This window comes from Diceros bicornis, chromosome 13 (assembly GCF_020826845.1).
Source record: "Diceros bicornis minor isolate mBicDic1 chromosome 13, mDicBic1.mat.cur, whole genome shotgun sequence".
Lineage (NCBI taxonomy): Eukaryota > Metazoa > Chordata > Mammalia > Perissodactyla > Rhinocerotidae > Diceros > Diceros bicornis.
In genome coordinates this window covers 15,442,828-15,458,610 of record NC_080752.1, presented here as the reverse complement: position 1 = coordinate 15,458,610, position 15,783 = coordinate 15,442,828, and the positions used below count along the sequence as shown (strand labels likewise).

General features: G+C 49.1%; 1 protein-coding gene across 2 annotated transcripts in view; it reads left to right on the top strand.

Annotated features, from left to right (window-relative positions):
- The window catches only part of SLC1A7 (solute carrier family 1 member 7), a 47,146-nt gene that overhangs the window by 290 nt on the left and 31,073 nt on the right, over window positions 1-15,783 (top strand). For both annotated transcript variants that reach the window (XM_058551981.1, XM_058551982.1), the window contains exon 2: window positions 6,071-6,150. In XM_058551981.1, the coding sequence (XP_058407964.1) occupies window positions 6,071-6,150 (80 nt within the window). The remainder of the gene's footprint in view (window positions 1-6,070; window positions 6,151-15,783) is intronic.

Below are 15,783 nucleotides of genomic sequence, written 5' to 3'. Positions count from 1 at the left end.
GGTCCCAGCTTCTCATCTGTAACGTGGGTGTGATAGATACAGTGCAGGACTAGAGTGAAGTGGTTACAGACCAGCATCACTAGGCGAAGGAGAGGCGAGGATGCCTTGTTAGAATAACCACGGGCCTAAGAGCTGGGCGAGGAATGAACAAGTCCCGTAAGAACACAAAGCAGGCATCGAGGACACCCCCTAGAGCAGCTCACGTGAGTAGAGACCAGACAGGGCCCTGTAGGCAGAGGGAACAGCAGGAGAGAGGCACAGGGCCATGAAAGATCTGGGGGTGTGGAGCAAGCTGCTCACGGCTGCTGAAATGGGCACTGTGAGGTGGGGCCCAGAGCACAGGGGCAGTCAGGCCTCTCTGCCCCATCACCAAGCTTGGACTTGGGGCAACCACGAGGAGGGGTGGCACGGTCAGATGTGAGTGTGGAGAGACCCCTCTGGTGCTGAGCGGAGGGCGTGGTAGTGAAGAGACAGTTAGGGGGCCAAGTGAGGTAGGTGCAGAGATGAGACAGGACAGCGGGAATGCATGAGGCAGACACGAGAACTGTTTCCAAAAGAGGAATCTTCCGGGTGTGGTGGCTGACTGGATGTGGGGCTGGGGGACCCGGGAGGCAAGGCAGGCCCCAGGGTTCTGGCCTGTGTAACTGCATGGGTGCAGATGCCTTGCCTGGGGAACATCCCTTTCCCTCTTAGCACCCACCTCCTGCAGGAGACAGAGGGACACTCACACAGTGCTAAAGAAAAAATTATTCTGACACTTGTTAAAACGGCCAGGAAGACTTTATTCACGACCGTTGTGATAGGTCAAGACTGTGGCCATAGGGAGAGAGCTCAGGCTCAACTCCGAACACAACAGACGGCTGGGGATTATAGCCCACGAGCAGAGTGAGGGGTCAATGGATGGGAAATTATAGGAGGAGACATCGAGGGGAGGGGGATTCTTGCTAAACCCATCAACCAGGATTCTCACTGAATCCAGGGGGCTGTGAGGGAGGGATTCTCACTAAACTGACTTAGCAGGATTTTTGCTACAACTGGGCTGGGCAGGCTGGAGACGAGGCCCAAGGATAAGATTAGTCAAAAAGCAGGCTCAGAGTAGCCTGTCTAAAGTTTGATCAAGAAGAGAGTCTTATCAATGAGCTCCTGGAAGATTCTCTATTTCATGAAATTCCTCTTCCTGCAGTTCACTGATATCTAATATGATCTCTACGACTGGGGCTCACGGCATCAGATCTTGTCTTCCATTAGAAGGAAAACACTGTCTCTCTGGGATCTGAGCCCAAAGCCGCTGTCAGTTATTGAGGGAGAAGCATGGACTCTGGAGGCAGAGGAACCCTGAAATTTTACTCCACTAGTAAATGGCCGTGTGGCACTAGGCAAAATCCTGTCTCCTATCCGGGCCTCAGTTTCCTTGACTGTAAAATGGAGCAGGGGCACTGTATGTCTACTAGAATTCTTGTGAGGAGTAAACAAGGACTCCCCAATGCCTGGCAAGTGGTGGGAGCATCGTGAATGTGACTTCACTCCTCCCTCCCTTATCCACCTGTCCAAGTCCAACCACATCGAGAACCGTCTCAGATTCCATATCTTACGGAAATTCTTCCAGACCTGCCCACCTCTGGACTAATCCTGCGCTCCCACACTCACCCTACGCTCACCCCTCCCCTGGAACCCAGCTGCTGGCTGTCTTGCTTCAGAGCTGTTTGTGTCGGTGTCTACTTCCCTGTCTACTACCCTGGGAGACTTCCACTTGCTGAATATCCCCTGGGCTTTCTTGAACCAAAACGTGAGCCCAGCTCACTGTTGTCAAGAGTGAACCCTCAACTATTTGCTGAATTAAACTGAAAACGGCACACACAATATGCAATCTACTTTCTTTAATTTTCCTCAGCAGCAAAAATATATTTTCTGCAGGAAGATGACTTTGTGAAAACAAACTGGAATGCCTATTATTAAAAGCCAAACTCATCTGCGGCCTCTTTTGCCAAAGCTGCCTTCCCATCTGTTTGGAAATGCAAATGTGTTCTGGTCAGGATTAACCTGCCAGATAAACTGAAGGAAGGATGTGGAGTCTTAGACCAATTATTTGGCAGGACTTGGCTTTCTCAACATCTTACTTTGAAATCCAGGGGTTGTTTGTTTGAGCTCTGCCTGTGACTCAGAAACTGAACCCTTCTTATTTTGTAAGCTTATGCAACAGGCAAAAACATAAACAATTCGCAAAACGGTAGAATGTCCTATTTGTGAAAAAAGCTTACAAAATCACAAGATTTTTTCCTTGGACATGAGTATCTCATTAAAAAATATAGATCACTTTGACAGCTCCAGTTAAACCATGGTGAATTTACAATTGCATCCATTTTCCTTTCCTTCCTGGAATTCCACTAAAATTATAGTAATGGAATCTTTCAAAGATATAAACTCCCAAGAACAAAGAGAATATAAAAGGACACAGTTGAGAAAAGAAGTCTCTTGAGGGACTACAATAAATTAGGCAAGATGGGAAGTGGATAGAGGTGAATGATCTCACTTAGTAGAGCACAGAGAGCTAAAATCTTGTGTCTGTAGAAGTAGATACCACATCCGTTGTCTTGGAGAACTCCGGAAGGTCTCTGGACTTGGAAGTACAGGGTGCTGGAGGAGGCGGGGGGAAGCACAGAGTTGAAATCAGACACACTGGTTGGAATTTTGTAACTGAAACAGTTAGACCCTAGGTACCTTCCAGTTCTTGTAACCAGGGAACTCCTCATCCACCCAGCTCTAGCCCCCTGCCTGTCCCAAGGAACCACAGAAGCTTGGCTTAGGGATATTAAATCCACATGTGTGTTGGGGGAGGGAGGTGGTGAGGCATCAAATGAATTCATAGACATCCACATTCTGAGTGTGGGATCCCTATAAGATTGCTGTCAGCTGGGTTTAGGCCCAGACCCACCCCCCCAGCCAGAGGTAGGAAGAAACCTCTCAGGGAAGCCTCCAAGATCCCAAATTCTGCTATAAAGGAGATTCCTCCCCCCTCCCACCCTACCCCCAGCAAGAAAGCCAGATCATCACCCATCACCCTTCCTTAAGGAGCCCTCAGTCTACAAGTTCCACTGATGCACACAGAAGGTTAGTGCCTCACACTTACACATGAGCAGAAAGCCAAAGTCAAAGCTTCTAACACGAAAGACAGAGACTAAACAAACAGGAAAGAGGGCCTCTAATGAAGCAGAGACAGTGCAGGGAGCAGAAGAAAACTGTAAGTCTTTTTTTAAGATCTTCGGAGACATGAGAGAAGATAGAGTGACCAGAAAACAGGGTAGGATGCAAAAAGAAGGAACAATCTGAGAACAAGAAAGAGCTTCTGGAAATTAAAAATAGATGAGCCAAGATAAAAATATCAATAGCTAGGGCAAAGTTGCAAAAATCTCCCAAAAACTAAAACAAAAAGAGATGAAAGGAGAAAAAGAAAATATAAGAAAACTAGAATGTCCAACATCCAACTTTCCAACATCCAACTTAGTTTTAGAGAGAGCTAACAGAAAAAATGGAGAGAAAAATTTCACAGAAAATACAAGAAAGTTTCTCAGAAGTGAAAGGTATGTATAGCACTATGAATTTAAAAAAAAGAAAGAAGAAAATCTCATACCATGGTACATTACCATGAAAATTACAGAAAATTGGAGATAAACAGATGATCCTTAAATGGTTCTGAGGGAATAAAACAGGTCTCATGGAAAGAATAGGAAGTAAGAATGGCTCCAAACATCTTAAGCAGCACTGGAATCTAGAAGACAAAGAGGAAATGCCTTTGGAATTTGGAGGGAAAATTCTTTCAAATAAAGAATCTTATACATGGCCAGACTATTATCAGAGGTAAGGGTAGAATAAAAGAATTTTTACTCATGTAAGGATTCAGAAGTTTCTCTCCCGCTCACCCTTGCTGAGGAAGCTACCAAAGGATATGTTCCAGCAAAATAAGGAAGTAAACCAAGAAGACAAGGGATCTAGGAAAGAGATCTTATACAGGAGAAAGTTCCAGAATGACAGTGAAGAAGAGACCCATGACAACCAATCTGTCCAAAGGGGAACAGGAAGATGGAGAGCTCTTGGACTGGGGTTCCAGGAAGCATAGAAAGGGACTGATGTGCTGAACTATATAGAAAATACTACTGTTAGGCATTTTAAAAGAGATGTTAATAGATTTGGAAGAAATTAAGGAGTGGTTCACAGAAAACAAGGCAAATGAAAAATCAGTTAATTATTAACTTCAGGAAAAAAATGAAGGTTGTACAAAAAAGGAGAAATGGTTGTAGCATATTACTTGGCTCAACAGTGAACAATATTTTATGATCAAAATATTGTAAGCCCTGACTATTAATTTACCCAAAAATTGATATAATGATGAAATAGTAGGAGGAAAAAGGGAGTAGGAACTAAGTCCTCATCTGTCATGGCAGGGAAGATAACAGATGTCAAAAGATACATCTAGAAATAGTATTAAACCACATTATTTAGAAATAACAATACTAAGGGAAACAGCTAGAGGAGTTGAGGATGTTCACTCCTGAGAAATGGGGGTTGGGGATAGAGCCGGGTGAGGAAAGGGCTGCCTTTTTATCATTATGGTGCCATTCAAATTAAAGAATATACACGTGAATCAAAATTGATTAAAAATACACAGCCATGATGGGTATATTTTTAAAAGTAGCTTTTCTAGTGCGTCAGAAATGGTAGCAGAAGGACTGGGAGGCCCGATTCCAGTCCTGCACTGTTGCTAACTCATTCTGCCAGCAGGTCACCTCCCTCTCTGGCTCAGATTCCTCACCTATAAAATGAGTCGGCTGGACTAGCCGATCTTTAAAACTCCTTCTCAGCACCAAAATTCTATGATTTGGGGCTTTTCAAAGCATCAGAGCATTCACCAAGTATGATGTGTGGCTTTGATTTTTTAAAAAAAGATAGTTGCAAGTCAAAAAATTTAAATTGGGTCGTGTTTGAAAGTCCACGTACTGGCCTCACCCACCATCTTACCCTCTGAGGAAAGCGGCCTCACGCTAGGGTTGCCAGAAAGAGCAAAATTGAATTAAATTAAATTTTAAAACAGCACACCCAGTTAAATTTGAATTTCAGATAAATAATAAATGATTTTTAGCATAAGTAAAGAACAAATATTTGCTGTTTCTCCTGAAGTTCAAGTTTAACTGGGCTTAGTGGTCCTTCCCATTCAGTGGTCAGGTTCCTCTGGAGACAGCGGGTTGGGCCAGGACTTGGCCCCTAATCCAGGGCGCCCTGGATGGGTGGAGCCAGCAGCCTATGAGGAAGCCGGCCGTAAGAACTCTGCCCACGAGGGGCTCTATCCTGAGTGGTGTCTCACCAAGCCAATCCGATCGTTCCCTCAGCATTCTAAATGTTGGACGTGCAGCGAGGGGTTGGTAAGAAGCTGAGGCAGTGCAGTGTTGGGGGCGCTAGAGAATGGAGCCAAGGCAGAAGGAGAAACTGACTCAAGATGCCGTGGTCTGTTTCTGAGTCCGTCTCCTCGTAAACTAGACTGAACTTCGGCGTAGGAAGCGGCCTAATTCATCTCTGGGCACCCAGGTTGATGCCTGACACAGCATGGGTTGGACGAATGTGTGAATAGCACGCAGCCCTTCCCTCCTGCTGCTTATGGCCCGCTACAGGAGACAGATTTATACCACGGATAGGCGGATGAAGGGTGCAGAGGTGGGGGAGCTGTGTTTACTCTGATTACTGAACGCTTACTCTCACCCAGGCGCTCTGCCAAGTCCTTTATGGGTATCCTCTCATTTAAGCCTCCCAATGACCCTATGAAGTGCTTATTACCCTCATGTTACAGATGAGAAAAACTCGGACAGGTCCAGTAACTTGCTTAAGGCCACATAGCTAGTTATAGATGGGCAAGATTAGTACCCGAGTCTGGCTCCAAAGCCAGAGCTTTCTCCGTGGCCTCTGCTGCCCATGTGCTAGACAGGAGAATGCAGATGAAACAGGGCTTTGAAGATTGTAAAGAGCTGAGCAACTGTGGAGTCTTCACCATCAGCTATAACCCCAGCTCTTGCTGTGTTTTCAGGAAATTAGTTACTTCCAGTTTCCTGGAGAGCTATTGATGAGGATGTTGAAGATGCTGATCCTACCACTGGTGGTGTCCAGGTGAGGAGCAGGGCATCTGGTGGGAGGTCTGGGGCGGGGAGGGGCAGGATTCTGTCCAGATTCTGTAGGTACCCCGCTCCTGCTGTGGGTGGCTGCCCTGTGGCTGCAGGCCCTGGGAGTGGTGTGACTGTGGGGCCTTCATAGGCCGTAGGCTGTGGCATGGGCTGCTGGAGTCTGGGGGGCTCAGTGGCACCAGTTATTTCAGTTCCATTTAGTGGACCTTTTAGTGACTTGAACAAGTGATTTGGAGTCACAGGACATGACCTGACTCCAAGGTAGCTCGGAGCCAGGGAGCTCAGAGATTGCTTCCCAGGGGAGGGGCTCTTTATGGTGATTGCAGCAGGGCATGGGGAGAAGATGACTTTGGAGACACCCGTGAGATGGTACCCTGGCTCAGCTGTGTACTTCACCAGCTGTGTAACCTTGGACAGGTTATCTACCTTCTCTGAGCCTCAGTTTCCTCATCTGTAAAAGGAGGATAATAACACCTAGTCCAAAATATTGTGGTGAGGACTATATGAGGCTATACATTTGCACTTGCTAACCATTCAGGGGGCTGGATCACAGGGTGTGAGGGAGATGAACTTGGGGGTTCTTGCTCAATCATGAAAGACCTTAAATGCCAGGGTAAAGAATTCGGACTTTACCCACTAGGGTGAGGGCCACAGGAAATCATTGGAGATCACCTGGTCACTATCACTGATGTGCTAGGTGATCTTGGACAAACCCCTGCCTCTCTCTAGGGCTCAGATTTTCCTGATGTGTAATGAGCTGGCTGCTCCAGCTGGTGTCGAAGAGCCCTTTGCTCTGAGGCCATGGGTTGGAATCCTCACCTCCCAGGATTCTCTGCAGGGAGGGAAGTGGACAAGCTTCTGAGTCCTAGGGGTGTGGTGGGCTCTGTTCCCTGGGGCAGGGTCATCAGCCTCCTGGCCTCCTGGCTGCTGAGGAGTGAGCCAGTCCTCTCCCTGTTCCTTCCGGTGCAGTGGAGAGAATATTCCAGTTAACGGTACTTCCCGCTCCCTGCAGGGAGACTTTGTCAAGCACAGTTCAGCTTCTCGTGGGCAGCATTTAGGTCTCCCAGGACTCAGCCTTCAAGGCTCTGCTGAAATGCCACGTCTCCCAGAAGCTTTCCCTGGCTCAGCTCATTCTGGATGTTGTCTCCTCTTCATGCATCTTTTTTTTGTGTGTGTGAGGAGGATCAGCCCTGAGCTAACATCCATGCCAATCCTCCTCTTTTTGCTGAGGAACACCAGCTCTGAGCTAACATTTATTGCCAATCCTCCTCCTTTTTCTCCCCAAAGCCCCAGTAGATAGTTGTATTTCACAGTTGCACATCCTTCTAGTTGCCGTATGTGGGACGCGGCTTCAGCATGGCCTGACAAGCGGTGCGTCGGTGCGCGCCCGGTATCCGGACCCGGGTCTCCAGTAGCGGAGCGCGTGCACTTAACCGCTAAGCCATGGGGCCAGCCCCCCTCTTCATGTATCTTGCACGGAGTCGGTGAATCTGCCAAGGTCACCAGTAGCCTCCATGTTGCTAATTCCAAAGGGCAGGCTCAGTTCCTGCCCTCCTGCCCTCTCCACGGCAGCTGTACACTTGAGACGGCCTTGGCCACTCTTTCTCTCTTGAACTGCTGCTCCCCACGGCCTTACACTGCCCTGGCTTTTGGCCTGCTCTCTGCCCCTCCATCCCAGTTTCTCTCTGCCATCAACCTCTAAATGTCGCAGTTTCTCAGGCCATTTCTTCTCTGTCCTCATGGCTTCAATACCCCACCTATAGGCCCGACACTCCCCAATCCAGCTCTCCCTCCCAGACCCCTCCCTGTGTGACATCCTCTCCTCTTGGCGTTTCATGAGCATTTCCAACTTAGCATAACCGACTTGAGGTTTTACCCAGCAAACCGGTTCTCTCCCGTCTTCTGCTTGTTGGTAAACAGTAGCTCCGTCTACCCAGTTGTTCAAGCCTCCTCGCTTGTTCCCTTCCCCTACAGCCAGCCCATCCGCACCCCCGCTGACTCTTCCTCCTCCTAGAACCCAGCTTCATCCCCACCACACATGTCCAGACTCCACAGTAACCTCGCTGGCCTCCTCACCACGGTTCCTGTCCCCCTCCCAGCCATTCCCACCCAGTGGCCAGAATGACCTCGTGAAAAGCCGACTGGGCCATGCCATTTGTGTTCCTAAAACCCTTCAATGGCTCCCGTGGCATTTAGAACAAACCCTCACTTCCTTAACCTGGTCTAGGAGGCCTTGCATGATCCTCCCCTGCCTGTGCCCACCTCCTCTCATGCCTCGCTCACTCCAGTCCCACTGGGCTTTTAGTTCCCTAAGCAGACCAAACCCTGCCCCACCTCAGGGTCTCCACACATGCTGTTCCTTCTGCCTGGAACACACTTCCCCAACAGTTTACAGCTCTCCCGCCTCCTCTTCCTTTAGATCTCAACTCTCACGTCACCTCCTTAGGAAGGCCCTCCCCGCCTTCACCACCTTCACTCTCCCTTACTATGCTCTGTCCCCCGTCCCCCGCATGTCCCCCCACCCCCCACCCCAGCACAGCACTCATTGTACATTGTTATTCTGTATGTATTCAGTTGTCATTCTCTCTCTTCCACTGGGCCGTAAACTCTGTAAAGGCAGAGACAATATTCTGCTGAGGTTCCACTCAGGACTAGCCAAGTGCCTGGCGCATAGTAGGTACTCATTAATACTCGTCAAGTGGATTAATGAATGAATTCAACAACCACGCATTGTGCTTTCTGGGTACTTGGCCTGTACTGGGCGCTGCAGATACAGAGATGAATGAGGTTCTGCCCCCGAGGAGCTCACAGGCTGTGAGGGAGACTGGCGAGAAAATAGACAATTACACAACACTAAATAAATGTGTTGATGGAGGAAGTACAGGACTCTATTTTTTTTCCATTTTTGCCGGTTTTATCACGAGGTAAAGCACAGGACTGGTGTTAGGCAGCTTGACCATCCATTACTCTTGACCATCCTGACTGCATTAAGTGTTGCCTCTTACTCAGAACAGAAACTTCAAAGGCCCTTGCGTGGACCCGGGATCAGACAGACCTGGGTTCCCATCCTGGCCCATTTCCTAGCTGTGTGGCCTTGGGTAGGACATTTAACAAAAAACGTCCTGGAGCCAGAGAGTCAGAGGCTCGGGTCCTAGACCTGCTTCCACCACAGATTCTCGTGTGATCTTGGGTAAGGCACCCTCACTCTGGGCCTCAGTTTACCCAGTTTACCTAGTGACTAAGGGCCCGCCCCACTCTCGAGTCCTGGCTCTCAAAGGCCTGGTCTCTCTCCGCCAGACTGAAGTGCTTTCTCTTGGTTGGAGATGGAATGTGGGGTTAACTTGAGAAAAGCCAGTGTGTGTTCATACATCTCGTTTGTTTATTACATAGTTTGGGCTGGTGCAGAGCAACCGTGTCACTGAAAAGTGAAAGTGCTTTGAAATTTTCCTAAGGGAGAATTAAACCTTCTTGGGGCAAAAATGACACATTTCTGAGCCCCAGACCCCTCCGTGCCTGAACCCTTCTTCCTCTAGCTTCCACTGGTCTGTAATCCACCCACGCATCCATCGCCTACAGCTCCCTGAGCTCCTCCTCCTGGCCAGCCCTGTCCTCAAGGAGCAGCCACTCTGGCCTGGGGGTTGTCACTCAGGGCAGAGCAAAATCACCAAAGCCGCTTTGAAAATTCAAATGTCAAGCCTCACCTGTGCTTACCAAAGCAGAACTACCAAGAAGCCCAAGTAGGGGTTTGTTTTAAAAGCTCCACGAGTGTTCTAATGGTTTTAAAAAAACCCTGATGTCTTGGGATCAGGCCTTCTGGGGGGATAGCTAAGGAGCCTGGCCTGAGGGCTCCTGCTCTTCAGTCCCCAGGGGCTCCGAGCTGGAACCCTAGGAGACAGGGGGTTCTGCAGTGTGATTGCTCCAGGGCGCTGGGAGGATGCACCTTAAGACACATTTGCTTCCAGTTCCAATAACCTGCGAGTCTGGGGCCCAGAGCCTGGCACCCCTGACTCTAAGTGCTCCCACCTCTTTTCCAGGAGAAGCTGCCGCCCCTTCTCTATGCCACGCCCCTGGAGTCAGGCTGGTCCCCTCATTAGTCCCTGGGCCTGCCGCATGCTTTTCTGCCTGCATGCCTTTGCTTGTGCTGTTTCCACTTCCACGAATGCCCTTCTGTCCTCTTAATTGTTAAGTCCGGCTCTGTGTTCAAGACCTAGCTCAAGTTTCTGTCTATGCAATCCTCCCAGCTCTTCATTTATTGATGACTATTGATGATGACCTATCTTCACTGCTGACACTGCTTGTAACCCTGGATGTGCCCAGTATTGTAAGTTAAATGAATTCGCAGCCACAGCTGGCATACCACATTATGGGGTACAGACACCTTTCTTGCACAGTAGTGACATAGAAATAAATTAGCATTCCTATCTGGACTAGCCACTCATGTCACTGAACAAGAAGTGCCCCTGCCAAGGGGTAGGACCAGTCACCCCAATCCCTCTGTGGAGAAGGGCCATGTGCATCGCTGTGTTTTTATGTGAGATACTGGGAGGGGGTCAGTCTCATTTCCACCTTGTTGTTCACACTAGCCTCTACCTGGTGGTCAGTGTAGCAAATTTTTGCAGGAGACGGAAATCTAATAGACAAGCAAAGAGAGGTGATGAGATGGAAAGAAGTATGGGCGGTGATCGGGGGGGGGTTGACGCAAGGGATGAAAAGATGTATGCCTGCCTTGGAGGGTCTCACCATCTGGCAGGGAGACAGACAGCCACAGGGACACTTTGTTCCAGAGAAGGGAGGCCCAGTGGGAGGGAGGTGGGGCCAGCCAGGCTGGGTTGGAGCCCAGCTCAGTCACTCTTCCCACAATCTGGCATCTTCCAGCTCTTGGGCCTCTTTTCTCTAGAATCCACTCCAAACCAGCACCTAGACTGAGCCCCTCCTCGGATAGGCACACCACAGTGCAGCCGAGTGCAACCTCCTCTCGGCCAGTGGTGGCTTCATAAGTCACAGGGAAGGAGGTGAGCCAGCACCACAGTGGGTGTGGCTGAGAATCTGCAAGAGGATCCAGGGGAAGCACAGGGGCTTTGGAGTCACTCACTAGTGTGAACTTAACCAAGACTCTTAGCATCTGAGCCTCAGTGACCTTATCTGTAAAATGGGAAGAACATCTACCTCCCTCACAGGGTTATTCTGAGAATGAAATAAGAGACTGTACTTGAAGCACCCAGCATAGCTCCTGATACATTATGGATGTCACATGTTTTTCTAACTTATTAAAGCTTGACCAGGCTTCTCCAAGGCCCAGGCAAGATGTTTTACAAAACCTTCCACCTCTGCTTCTGCTCTCAGCAGGCAGCCCCTTTGGGTGACCTCTTGCTTCTTCATGCTGTTCCTTAGCACATGCAGTTTGCTTGTCACTTCCTCTGGAAAGTCTCCCTTGACCCAGACACACTCAGGTGCCCCCTCAGCACTGATACAGACCTGCATGAGGCGTTCCTCCATAGAGTCCCGCAGATCTGTGTTCATGTTGGCCTTCGTGGGGCGGGACCAGGTCCCAAGCGTCTCCGCATAGCACACGTCCCCTGTGCCCAGAGCCTTCCCCCCACCGTGACTGTCGAAGCCTCCTCACTTTCCATGAATTCCAGTGCTTACTGCCTCTTGCTTTTCTCTGCCTTCACGTTCCTACCACAAGTCACGAGGCACGGCCTTCGCCAGTTGCCTCTCACACACAGACCCCTGGCTTCAAGCAGTTCATAAATTTCGCAACTTCACTGACAGTTGGAAGCGAGATCACAGGTAAGGATCACATTGAGAAGTGTAGGCCCTTCAGCCATCTCTTGGTTCTCTCTGTCTCTGTGTATCAGTTATCTATTGCTGTGTAACAGATTACTACAAACTCAGTGACTTAACACAACACCCATTTATTATGTACCAGTTTCTGTGGGTCAGAAGCCCAGGCATGGCTTAGTTGGATCCTCTGCTTGGGGTCTTACAAAGCTGCGGTGTCAGCTGGGCTGTGTTCTCATCTGAAGGCTTGGCCAGGGAAGAATCTACTTCTAAGCTCCTTCAGGTTGTTGACAGAAATCACTTCCTTATGGCTGTTTGTCCGAGGGCCCAGTTTCTTAATGGTTCTTAGCTGGAGGTCACCCTCCACCTGCAGTTCCCTGCCTTCTGGCCCTCTCCAAAGGCAGTTCCCAACATGGCCCTTTGCTTCGTGAAGGCCAGGAAAGGAACCCTCACTCTCTAGTCTTCTAAGACAAGTTCTTATATAACATAATCGTGGAAGAGACATCCCATCACCTTTGCCATATTCTGTCAGTTAGAAGCAAGTCACAGTCCCACCTCGCTCAGGGAGGGAGATTACACAAGGGCGTGGGTCACTGGGGTCACCTTAGGATGCGTCCACGTCTTCCTCTCTCCCTTCACCTTCCTTCTCTCTACCCCTGCTCGAGGACCAGCCAGAAATCCCGTCCTCCTTGTCCTTCCAAAGTCCCCTCCACTGTGCCCTGTTCCTGGAGTGGGGTGGGGAGAGTGCTGCTCAGCTTCTGGTCCAAGTGGCTCATCAAGGAATTTCTTCTGAACAAGGACAACTCCCTCACTATACAAAGAATTCCAAGGAATATGAATTTCTCCGTCTCTTTCACAGGGACAGCACAGTACATAGTAGGTACATAGTAGTCTGGTACATGCCTAATAAATGCTTATTACGTGAATAAAGAGCAGTGGAAGAGCAGTTGGAGCAGAATTCAAGGAGGTTTCATGACCAGCATTTGAACTGACCCTTGGAGGATGGCCAGGAGCTATCTTTTAAAGATGTTTTTGTACTTTAAAAAATTGCGTAAGCAAATTGCAAACGTTTTGGATAACAGAAAAAACTCCTCCTATCATCCCACACCCCTAATTCTGCCACTGTTATCTTTTTTCCTATAAATGTTTGTTCTTATCATTCTTAGTAGTGAGCTCACCGGGCCCTGAGTATGGTCCTTGGCAGACTGGTTCAGATGCTCAACCTCCTCTGAGCCCATATCTGTCCTCTGATGCTGGCAAGAGGCAACCAAATAAACCCAGTGCCAATTTATTCCTTCACAGAGGTGAATACAGTTGTCAAGGAGGACGGATGCACACAGCCTCTGGCCAGAGCGTTTCTCCCGTAGGCTCGCCACATGAGGAACCCACTGGTTAAATCTGTTTGCTGGCAGGTCAATTTAATTACTCAATGGTGTAACCAGTGTGACTCCAGGTTTGCCACTTTGAGTTAATTTCTGAGGCCCCGCCTGGTGGAGTCCCATCATATGTGCACTTAGGTGAATTCAATTACAAATGCTGCGAAAAAGAGAGAAAAGTAATTTAAAGGAGTCAAGAGCCTCCCCCATTCAAAGAGCTACGCCCCAGTGAGCGTCGTGGGAGAGGTGGGTCTGCTTCGCACGAGCCGTCTCGGTCCCACCTCTCGAAGTGGGAGCATCTCCCTGCCACGACTATGCTTCCAGGCCATGAGGAGAGGGTTGTTTGTGGGTTTCTTTACATCATGGCCTTTAAGTGTATGCTTAAGCTGGTGTCCACCTAAAGAAACAGCAACCCATTCCAAACCTGGGAGGAAAACTGTCTTGAATGAACTTATATGGAACTACACCTCCTGAACTTTATGGGAAACTGAAGAGATCTTCAAGCGCAAGTATAATATACTTGGTTTTTGCTTTATGGACCGACCTGAGAACTGAATGCTCGGTATGGTCCTGTTCCTCTGTGCAAGCAGGAAGCCAGTGTCTTCCTCTTGAGGCCTGCACCCCACTGGCCAAGGGCAGCTTATGTCATTCAGTGGAAGCTTCCGGCCAAGTCAATAAGGAGAGGACTGGAAGATCTGATCTTGCCACTAGCCTGTCACTCTGGGTCCTTCCACACGGTGTGGCTGTTGAACACAGGTCATCGCGTGGTCTGGTTCAGCCCACTCACTGCTCCCTGCAGGTGCATATCCCTGCTCCAGCCACAGGGCTGCCCTGCCCCGGCTCCTAGCTCACACCAGCGTGCTCAGTCATTGCTCCTCGAAGCACCTCCATCACACCCTGAGCTTAGCTCCTGGGGTGATCCCTGAGTCCCTTTTCCCTCCTAGTGGCTTCGCTCTGGGGGCCTTTAGTGCCAACACCTGGGTCATGGGCATCCAGGTACACCCTGACCCTAACTTCAAATCGCGGGGAGCAGGGGTTGGGGTCTCAGTCTCTTTTCTCTCAGAAGGCCCCTGAGCCTCTCATGCAAATTGGTCCACCCTTCCATAACTCTGTAGATCTTAAGGCCTCAAGAAGGCGCTCTTCCCTCAAACCACAGTCCCTCCATTCTCCTGGACAATGATGCCTTCTTGCCTTACAGTTGCCATCTGAAAAATTCTTCTAAAAACAAAATCGGCTGCAAGGAGAATTGCTGTCTCTACTTATGAATATAGAAGCCTCAGACAAAATTTAGAAAATTCTGCCTCACGTTACACTGGCATAGGAACTAATAGTCTGATGGTTAGGACCTGCCACAGCATTGTCACATCCTCAAACCAGGGCCCCTCTCCCGTGGGTGGTGCTTGGATGGTGCTCAGTGCTTCGCACTCTCGGCTCTCTTCTTTGGGCTCCACCGCAGACTGATCAATCCCTTGCTCGTCACACCTTCTTTCATTAGAAAAGTCAAGCCTTCGGGGCCTGGGAGCCTCCCTTTCCCATTTTCTCCTGGTAATACCACTTGTTGCTACTCTGATCCCTTTTAATTTAGAGCTTAACCCAAAGAGTACTGGCAACTTTCTGTTCCTTTAAGTTCTTGGAGGATACCTTACTGTCACCTCCACAAAAATAAGGCTATCTGCGTCTCTCTTTTTTTTTTCATTCAACATGATGTCATAAGAATTGTCCACGCTGCACCCTCATCTTCCCCATCCTGTTTCACTCTTCCACTCAGCGGCTGGGGCAGAGTTTGCAAAGCCCTTGTCCTGTCCTAGACACTCAGGATGCTGCTGGACCCCCTGTTGGGGCGTCGCTGTACCCAGGACTCTGGATTGACCTCAAGTTCTGTTGTTTACCACACTCTCAGCCTCAGTCGTAAGACAGACACAACGCCATTGGCAAAGGTACAAAGCAGTCCCCAGCAGGTCCTTATTTGGTGGCCCATGATAGCCGCACTGAGGCCAGAGTTTCCTTCTACGCTTGGGAAGTCAACTGAGCCTTGTTTTCACACCCCCCTAGACGAGAGTGACACAAGGAGCCCGGGCCGGGTCGAGCCAGCATCTGGTTCCAGCTAGGGCCTCCAATTCTCCACTTGCTTTTTGCCAAACCCTCCGCTCCCCTCATTCTTCAATTTCTTAAACCACGCATCATTCAAGGAAAACTGAATCCATGTGTGTGTGATTCACTGATGCTGAACATGGCAGAATGTTCTGTGAGCTCCACATCAGAGCAGAGAAACCCAAGTGTGTGTGTGGGTTTGTGTGTGAATGCGTGGTGTGTGTCTTTACACGTGCATATGGTGTGCGTGTATGTGCATATGTGTGTGTGCTTCGGTATGTAGTGTTTTCCTTTCTATTTCTTGTAAGAATTTTAAACTGATTTTTCTTAGAATCAGGAAATCGTGTTTGGCCAAAGAAACCCAACACTCC